Consider the following 10,140-nt stretch of genomic DNA (forward strand, 5'->3'; position numbering starts at 1 on the left):
GTTATTGTAGTGGTGGGAGGTTATGTCTTGGGGGTATGATATTTGTGCGTCTAACTTTCTCACTCATGATTCACGGTTCAGCCAGGATTATCCACCATCATGGTAGCATCCACATTCACGTAGAAGTGTAGTTCAGTATCAGTAAGTAAAACTATTTACTTCACAGATCTAAAAATAAAGGCTGACAAGAGAAAAGAGGAAGAGACTTGAGTTGTGATCAAGAAATGGAGGGAAGTATCTTAAATGCCTTGATTTATTTGGAACCCTCAATTGACGTCCTTTATTTTTCATTTCAAAATATTTACAAAAAAAAAGTTTCCCATTTTTTTCTTCTATTGGTTGACTGTTCTTGTAACAGTTCCTTTCCAGCATTTTTTAAAACCAATGCTTAAGTCAAACAGTCCAGTTTCTCATAGAAAAAGTTCATGAAAAAAAAACCTCAACCATTACTTCCACTCATCTTTTTTATTTTTCACTTCTTGTTTTTTATTTTTTTTTTTATTCCAGAGTGCTTTATAAAACTCTTCCCCGCATGCTTACAGCTGCAAACAGGAAGCCGAGAGCGTGTGCTTGTTAAAAGGAAGTGACGTCACCCTGCAGGAAGTACATTATTAACGCATAGTTACCGTCACACTCCCAGATGCTTGAGTTGATTTGTTTGGTCTGTCCAGTACAGTCCAGGACATGTAGTTGCTCGCCGAGCCACCATCCTGTCTACGAGTCCAATTGTCTTCAAGACAAACATGATACCTGCTGATATGGTATGATTACTCATATGCCATATGGGAATCACTCATGTCATGATCTGAATATTAATAAAACTAAAAAAAAAAAAAGGATCTCTCAGATGGAAGAATTCAATCCGATGGGAAGCCTGGCAGCACAACGGAAGGGGGTCGGATCCCCTCTCTGATGGGATTTGGATAAATGGGAACAAAGAAGGTCCATAATGAAGTAGGTTTACAGTTGCCCCAAAACCCTGATCTAGGGACAGGTTCTGCCATTTGACCCACTGATGTTTAAGGTTAGGACTGGGGTACAGGTCAGCTGATCTTGGACCTGTGTCTACAGGGAGGGTAGCTAATCCTAGACCTGTCTACAGAGCAACTTCTACACAGAGAGAAATCCCAACACACCCCCATCCCCCCCCAAAGTGCATGGGAGGGGGTCCCAGTCCACACACAGAAGAGAACTTGGAAGAGCGAGTGTGTTCAAGCTGCACAGTACATCCCTGAACTCAGCAAGGAGAGGAGACAAAACCAGAGCTGTAACAGTAATAAACCATTGTTCTCTTTACAGTTATCAGACCATGTTCAATAAACATGGAAAATAATTATAACATAAGGCTATCGATCTCACTACAACGGGGAAGGAGATGTCGCTAAAACATTTCAGTCGAGCCGAAGTGCTTCAGCGTCAACAGTTTTTGCACAAAGACACGTATATCATCATACAGTACACTGTGTGTCTGACAGAGAAAACGAACACATGTCAACCCTGCCCCCGAGAGTGCTTGTAAGTGCATCTATACGAGTCGTAACATGGTGCTTAGCAGAGGACTGTCCGTATAACATGTAGAAGTGAATGTCTGTGTGTACCTGTATGTATGTAGGTTCTGTGTTTGTCTACATATGTAGACATGCGTTTATTTAACTAGTAGCGTAGTGCTTAGTAGAGAGCTGTTTGCCTGTAGAAGTATGTGTGTGTATAGATAAATGCATGTATGCGTGTTAACTGGTGACATAGTGCTTGGTGGAGGGCTGCCCATACAGGCCATAGAAGTCTGTGTGTCTGTGCGTCTGCTGTGCATCTATCCAGTCTCTGACAGCCAGCCCTTGCATGGCTGGCGCTCCAGAGGCCAGGCCAGGGGGAGGGGGGTAGTCCTGGGTGCTTACCCAGGGAAAGGAGCCTGAACGTGGGTAGGGAGGGTGGCCGCGGTGGCCCGACACAGAGGGTACCCCAGAGCAGTAGCAATTATCCATGGTACACACCAGGATCTTACGCCCGCCATACTGGGGGAGCACTGCCTGCTGAGAAGTATGGGAGGAGCTACCGCCAGCAGGGGGGAAGTGGGAGGGACCGAACACAGACCCTGAATGGTGATTTGTTAGAGAGCCACTTCCACTTCCTGTTCCGCCATTTTCATTCATGTGGGAGGAGCCACAGGGAACCAGAGGCTGCTGATTGGAGGATTGGCCCTCCCCGGGGGCAGAGTTTGGGCCTAGGTAGGGCTGCTTGGATGAGGAGTCCTTGAACCCGGAAGCAGACGTTTTCCCGGTGCTTCCGTTGCTTTCTGGGAACGCAGAGGAGTGTTTGCGTTTCTCTGCCCCGGAGCCAAGGCCACTGGGATACGCCTGGACGGACTGGAGGAACGAGGAGGGAGGGGCTAGAGGGGCTGGAGGGGGGAGAGGTAGAGAAAGAGGGGGATCAGACTTACAAAGCTAAATATGAATTCCCTTGATCTACCAACAAACAATCAGATACAGGTGTGAAGATTCTGTAAAGATGATTCTCTTGATCCTACCTTCCAGTGTTTTCCGTAGGCTCTTCTCCCTCTTGGAGAGTTCTGACAGGAACAGCTTAGAGTTGAGACTGCCCACCTTGTAGGGAGGGAGTGCACTTCCCACGCACGCTTGAGACCTGCAACACACAAATATGTATGCAACAAGCCTGATATATTAGCGCTCCATTAAAAATATAGTTCCGGTTCTGTCTCCCTGTTACATATCTTTTTATGACAGGATCAGACATGTAAGGAGTTTGGAATTCTGTTCTAAATAAATAAAATAGTAATGTATATCATGACAATTGTAACATGACTACAGTTGTAATGTGTGCAATAAGCCATCTCTCACCTCTCCATGAGGATCTTGACAGGTTTAGTATTCTTCATGAAGCCCAGCTCCTCAGCCTTGCCGAAGGCTGTGTGGACCGAGCTGAGCAGCTTCTGGGCCTCGTGTCTCTGTTCTCCCAGAGCTAGAACCTGGCCCGCGTTCTCCTGGCAGAACCTAGAACGCGCCCGCTCTAGAACCTCCAGTGTTCGGGACAGGTCTTCTTCCAAGAAGTGCTGCATCCGCTGGTACTGCACACGCACCTCCTCTTTTAGCTCACACACTCTATCCTGTAGGAGAGAACACACACACCGTTATACACACACACACACACACGGTATACATGCATGTGCATGGGTGTGTGCAGCCTGTGCTCACTGGCTGAGGTGTGCGAAAGAAAGAGTGTTTGTGAGAGAAATCAGACATACCTCCACCACACACTTGTCAGAGTCGAGTTTACAGAGCTGCTCATCGATGTCCTGAACTCTCTCCTCCACCCTCTCCTGCTGCCGCAATAGATTTTGCTGAGAGAGAGAAATGGTAATGTCATTAATAGTTGGGTTCGATAACTCCTCATACATAGCTGAACAAATAAAATCATATGAGAAGAGAAACGCCATCAGGCCTCTAGGTGGCTGAGGCAGCCAATTTAGTCTCCATCTAACAAACAGTTATCTGAGGGAGGGAGCTGTCATGGCAACCAATCGCTATTTCTGGTGAATGAGGAATGAGCGAGAGAGATACTCTTCTCTCCTCCTTTCTCAGAACACCACATACACTAGGCCCACTCATGGTACTGTTGTCAAAACACTAGTTATTCTGGGCTGGTGTTGGCACGGCTACAACACACATGCCCAGATTGGTTTGGCCAGAGTGCCACGCCACAATTACACTTCCTGGGGGCAAAGATTATAAGTAGGGCAGGACACTGCTCTTATACTATCTTCCTGCATGCCCACGGTAGTAGTGGTCTGTCACCTGAATGCTGATAGATTCAGGCTCAGAGCAGAATCCTGGGGCAGGGATGATGGGGGATGTTCAGTACCTTTAAGGGGTACTGGGGGGTGACTGATGGATAGAAATGGCATATCTAACATTTTCCACCAGGACCCCCAGTGGAAAAGAGTGATATGGGGAGGTAGGTCAGTCATGCCCTGAGGAGGTGGGGTGGAGCTGGGGACCATGGTGGAGAGGTCATGGGGAGCATCTCTACCCCCTCTGCCACCAACACAAGATGCACTTAAGCAGTAACACTGTCACAGTACATTAACTTCAGGCTCCCAGAGTCACTCATTACAAAAATGGAGATGGTAGTCACAGCGAAAAATCAGAGGACAGGAATTCACACTGTAGTTCATTATACAAGAACCTTCCTAACCATTCCAATGTGGTTGATCCCCCCCCCCCACAAAAACACAGACAGAGAGTAGGCTACTAACAAGCTAATGCACACAGAGTATTAACAGAGCCATAAAACAGAGTCAGAGGCCAGAAGTAGTCACCAATATGAGTCAGGAGGAAAGCCTGTATGACTGACTAGCCCCTCATATCCCCAACCTGGGGATAGTTGGTCATTTTTAAACCAACCACAACTTTCCCTTCTAGAACCCAGGAAATAAGAGCATCACAAGAAAACAAAAAGGAAACCATAAACAACCATTCCTCCTCTTCTACCACAGAAGAATTGCACTTCATTCCTCCCCCTCCATACAACCCCCCCTTCTCCCGGCTGGCGGTCCCAGGCGAGGATGCACCTGTGCTGGGGAGATAAGGCTGGCTTAGACCCCTCATTGTTTGTCACTCTCAACAGATGAGAATGGGGGTTGGATTGGATCACAATTGGAAAAATGCATACACTCGAGGACTGACAGTCCGACACACACACTTATCCCCAATTTGAGCCACTTTGTTCTTAAATCAAAGGAGTGTGTGTAAAAGACAGATTTTAATCTTACCCGTATATCGTTGCGGCGTAGCTCCACGTCAGTGACTCCGTGTCCGTGACTGGGGTGGCATCGTGTGAAGCAGCAGTATTGACACACGGCTGTCTGTTCTGCCTCACAGTGGTACAGTCTGTACTCGTCGTGCTGAGGACACGTCCAGGCCTTGACTGCCTCAGCCTCCACCAGCAGGTGTCCCAGGGCGGAGCAGGGCTGCTGCAGGTGTGTCTGGACATGGCTCTGGCAACAGGGGGCGCTACAGCGCAGGCAAACCTTGACAGCCGGGAGTGGGGGGCCACGGCGGCACAGAATACACTGCAGCACCGGCGAGGCGGCCTTCTCTACAGACAAAGCGTTGAACTTGTCCACGATGTTGGACAGCTTGTGGTTCTTCTCCAGAGCAGGCTTCTGACTGTAGGCGTGGTTGCACTCAGGGCAGCGGACCAGGGAGGAGTCTTTAGCCCAGGCTTCGGAGATGCAGCCCCGGCAGAAGTTGTGCTTGCAGGGCAGCTGGATAGGTTCGGAGAAGACGTGCAGGCAGATGGGGCAGATCAGCTCCTCTTCGAAACAGTTCCTCCATGTCTCGGACAGATCGGAGGTCGCCATGTTGGAGGCCATTTTGGGAGCGGCGGACAGACACGCGACGAAGACCTTCTCACATGAAAAAAAATAACAATCCTATGGATTGACTATGGATTTGTAGCCATGAACTAAGCCCCTGACTATAGATCAAATGTCTTGAGGACTGAGGGAAGACCTAAGTCCAATATGTTACTAGTCCTTTAGTGATATTTGTCTATTGTGCAAAAAAACTCAGCAATAAAGTGTTATTATTATCACTAGCACTTTCAACCAGTTTAGTCCAACCGACTGGTGAATGAATGTCCTCAGCTCTCAACTATTGCTTTAAATCCAGGCAGCAGTGCACATCCTGTTTGTGCAGAGCAGGTAAACCTAGGCAGATTCCACAGCCACCAGGAAAGGCCTCAGGGAAACGATGAAAACACCCCGGTGATTACGACACACGGTCTGGGCTGACGTTATGCAAATTACCGTAAAGGGTTAGCAAGGCCTTCGTTTCTCTGAAATCACACGGTTAGGCAATAACCGGCTACTGTAACGGCTGACGAATGGTTCACTTTGTGCGTAGTATAGCCTAGGCCTAGTTATCGCACCTAAAAATTGTTCATATTTCCAGCTACGGTATGATAGCAATAAAGGCACAGAGATCTACCAAGCAACACGGTTCAGACATTAAATTGAATCGGTCTAAATTAGGGTCGTTTGTACGGTTACATCACCGCCGAGCCGAATTTATTTCTATACAGCTGATGAAAGGCGGACGCTCACCTTTTCCTCTCAGTCTGCGTAGCCCTTCACTTTAGCTTGACAAGCTAGCCTTGACTTCCTCGTCCGCTTATGTTTGTTTCTCAATCGATTGAGGTCCAGAAATGAACATAAGTAAAAGATTGCGTTGCCGAAATTATTCCGATACCGTCACCCTGAATAAAGCTATCTGTAAATCGATGAAGCTTGCCCAAGGTTGATACAACGGCGATGTTCCAAAGGGCACATTAATTGTTATTTTATCCTCTTCCAGTAATACACCGACTATTCTGGGTACGTTCACAATTAATACGACTACGCTCGTGACATCTTTTTGGTACAAGGATTAAACAAAAATACAAGGATTGCAAATCAGATACATGTGACAAGTGTCCTTAGCCCTTCAATAAACATTGCACCACGTTGCGACGGACTTTGATCCTCACAATAGCGACATAACTACAGCCTATTTGTTTGATGTGTAACGTCGTCAGCTATAAAGCTTCCACAGGCAACACTCGCATATCTGTACACAAGGCCTAGACTTTTCTCACCAAATACTCTTCTCGGCTACTTGGGCCTAATAAAGACTTAATTAGTAAAAAGGTCCAACAATACTTCGTTAGAAGGCGATTTACTGCATAGTTTATGGTTTAACCGACTTCAGTTCATAAGCACAAAACAAAGGCCAGGGTTTTTAGAATCCACTGGAATGTTGGCTTCTGTAGCGAGCCTTCGGATCATACACACAGACCGATCAAAACGTATCCAGGCCCAAAGATGTGTCCTGGCTTCATTCCTTTGGTTTATCAGGGACGGATCATAACTATTATCAGCTCACGTTCAGCTAAAACCATTTCACTCCACTGACTTCGTAAGCTTAATGAAATCGTTTTAATTCTGAGAAGTCATCTCACCATTTTCTGTCGCTGCACAAACAAATAAGACTACCTTAGAATATTTACGACTACCACGGTTTTACATATTATTACATATAAATGCACCAGTCTAATCTTAATTTAAAGGGGATGTCGCTATTCTGGCCTTGTTAAAGGTAGCGGTCATCAATCTTGCGCTCCTCATCAAAAAAAGAAAAAGAAAGAATCCACCGAGGATATAGGGCCTCGGTTATTCCCAAAACTCGTTTGGTTTGCAAATCACACCGAAACAAAAAGATTCCGTCGCGTTCAAACACGCCTCGCCAGTTCTTTCGGGTTCAGCGGTGTATATGTGGCCATTTTTCGAGTCCTTCTGTCCCGTTGTTAATAGCCGAGTTACCTTGATCATCCAAATCCAATCCGTCTCTGAATTCTAATTTGCGACCCTCGTTTTTAAATCTCTCTCTCCCTCTTTCTAACTGAGCGTAGGGGCAAGGAGGAATGCTAGCTAGATAGACTAGTCGTTCAATCGGGTTAAACATCGGCTCACCCCTCCTTCCGGCTGGTCCCGTTGCTCCTCTACCATCACGTGACCTGTCACACAACCTATGCGTGTCACGTTTTTAAAGGAAGGCGTTGATGTGCAAGAACTGGAGAGGAGCATATTCAAATATCTATTAAGAAATTACGATACGTTTTTATTTTTCACAAGTATAGGAAAAAACATGTTTATACTCAAATGTTTCTCTCCACGTAAATCTTTAAAAGGAGATACATTTTTTGACACGATTCAAAGATAAAATCATTTAAAAAATAGCCAAATAAAATGGTATATGTCGCATACACATATTTAGCAGATGTTATTACAGGTGGTGGCCTTAGGCCTCACTCCCCCCTATCTGAGATATCTACTGCAGCCCTCATCGTCCACATACCCACCGATCCTGTAGAGGTTTTAAAGGTCCCCAAAGCACACACATCCCTGGGTTTCTTGTCTTTTCAGTTCGCTGCAGCTAGCGACTGGAATGAGCTGCAACAAACACTCAAACTGGACAGTTTTACCTCATTCTCTTCATTCAAAGACTCAATCATGGACACTCTTACTGACAGCTGTGGCAACTTTGCGTGATGTGTTGTTGTCCCTACCTTCTTGCCGTTTGTACTGTTGTCTGTGCCCAATAATGTTTGTACAATGTTTTGTGCTGCTACCATGTTGTGTTGCTACCATGTTGTTGTCATGTTGTGTTGCTACTATGCTGTCTTGTCATGTGTTGCTGCCTATGATGTTGTCTTAGGTCTCTCTTTATGTAGTGTTGTGTTGTCTCTTGTCATGATGTGTGTTTTGTGCTATATATATATATATACTGCTCAAAAAACTAAAGGGAACACTAAAATAACACATCCTAGATCTGAATTAATGAAATATTCTTATTAAATACTTTTTTCTTCTTTACATAGTTGAATGTGCTGACAACAAAATCACACAAAATGTATCAATGGAAATCAAATGTATAAACCCATGGAGGTCTGGATTTGGAGTCACACTCAAAATTAAAGTGGAAAACCACACTACAGGCTGATCCAACTTTGATGTAATGTCCTTAAAACAAGTCAAAATGAGACTCAGTAGTGTGTGTGGCCTCCACGTGCCTGTATGACCTCCCTACAACGCCTGGGCATGCTTCTGATGAGGTGGCGGATGGTCTCCTGAGGGATCTCCTCCCAGACCTGGACTAAAGCATCCGCCAACTCCTGGACAGTCTGTGGTGCAACGTGGCGTTGGTGGATGGAGTGAGACATGATGTCCCAGATGTGCTCAATTGGATTCAGGTCTGTGGAACGGGCGGGCCAGTCCATAGCATCAATGCCTTCCTCTTGCAGGAACTGCTGACACACTCCAGCCACATGAGGTCTAGCATTGTCTTGCATTAGGAGGAACCCAGGGCCAACCGCACCAGCATATGGTCTCACAAGGGGTCTGAGGATCTCATATCGGTACCTAATGGCAGTCAGGCTACCTCTGGCGAGCACATGGAGGGTTGTGCGGCCCCCAAAGAAATGCCACCCCACACCATGACTGACCCACCGCCAAACCGGTCATGCTGGAGGATGTTGCAGGCAGCAGAACGTTCTCCACGGCGTCTCCAGACTCTGTCACGTCTGTCACATGTGCTCAGTGTGAACCTGCTTTCATCTGTGAAGAGCACAGGGCGCCAGTGGCGAATTTGCCAATCTTGGTGTTCTCTGGCAAATACCAAACGTCCTGCACGGTGTTGGGCTGTAAGCACAACCCCCACCTGTGGACGTCGGGCCCTCATACCACCCTCATGGAGTCTGTTTCTGACCATTTGAGCAGACACATGCACATTTGTGGCCTGCTGGAGGTCATTTTGCAGGGCTCTGGCAGTGCTCCTCCTGCTCCTCCTTGCTCAAAGGCGGAGGTAGCGGTCCTGCTGCTGGGTTGTTGCCCTCCTACGGCCTCCTCCACGTCTCCTGATGTACTGGCCTGTCTCCTGGTAGCGCCTCCATGCTCTGGACACTACGCTGACAGGCACAGCAAACCTTCTTGCCACAGCTCGCATTGATGTGCCTTCCTGGATGAGCTGCACTACCTGAGCCACTTGTGTGGGTTGTGGACTCCGTCTCATGCTACCACTAGAGGGAAAGCACCGCCAGCATTCAAAAGTGACCAAAACATCAGCCAGGAAGCATAGGAACTAAGAAGTGGTCTGTGGTCAACACCTGCAGAACCACTCCTTTATTGGGGGTCTTGCTAATTGCCTATAATTTCCACCTGTTGTCTATTCCATTTGCACAACATCATGTGAAATGTATTGTCAATCAGTGCTGCTTCCTAAGTGGACAGTTTGATTTCACAGAAGTGGGATTGACTTGGAGTTACATTGTGTTGTTTAAGTGTTCCCTTTATTTTTTTGAGCAGTGTATATATAATATATACAGTGGGGCAAAAAACTATTTAGTCAGCCACGAATTGTGCAAATTCTCCCACTTAAAAAGATGAGAGAGGCCTGTAATATTCATCATAGGTACACTTCAACTATGACAGACAAAATGAGAAAAAAATATCCAGAAAATCACATTGTAGGATTTTTAATTAATTAATTTGCAAATTATGGTGGAAAATAAGTATTTGGTCAATAACAA

The 10,140-nt window shown here is 46.4% G+C and overlaps 1 protein-coding gene across 1 annotated transcript; it reads right to left on the minus strand.

The window, feature by feature from the left end:
* Positions 1-211: 211 nt before the first annotated feature.
* Positions 212-7,585, minus strand: trim8b (tripartite motif containing 8b). Its single transcript, XM_021581011.3, has 5 exons — positions 4,787-7,585; positions 3,260-3,355; positions 2,856-3,121; positions 2,525-2,640; positions 212-2,395 (listed from the first exon to the last, which is right to left on the minus strand). Exons 1-5 carry the CDS (start codon positions 5,387-5,389, stop codon positions 1,731-1,733), a joined length of 1,746 nt encoding a protein of 581 aa, XP_021436686.1. The 5' UTR covers positions 5,390-7,585; the 3' UTR covers positions 212-1,730.
* Positions 7,586-10,140: the final 2,555 nt, after the last annotated feature.

The sequence above is a fragment of the Oncorhynchus mykiss genome, chromosome 23 (genome assembly GCF_057628025.1).
Source record: "Oncorhynchus mykiss isolate SJ-2025 chromosome 23, ASM5762802v1, whole genome shotgun sequence".
Classification (NCBI taxonomy): Eukaryota; Metazoa; Chordata; class Actinopteri; order Salmoniformes; family Salmonidae; genus Oncorhynchus; species Oncorhynchus mykiss.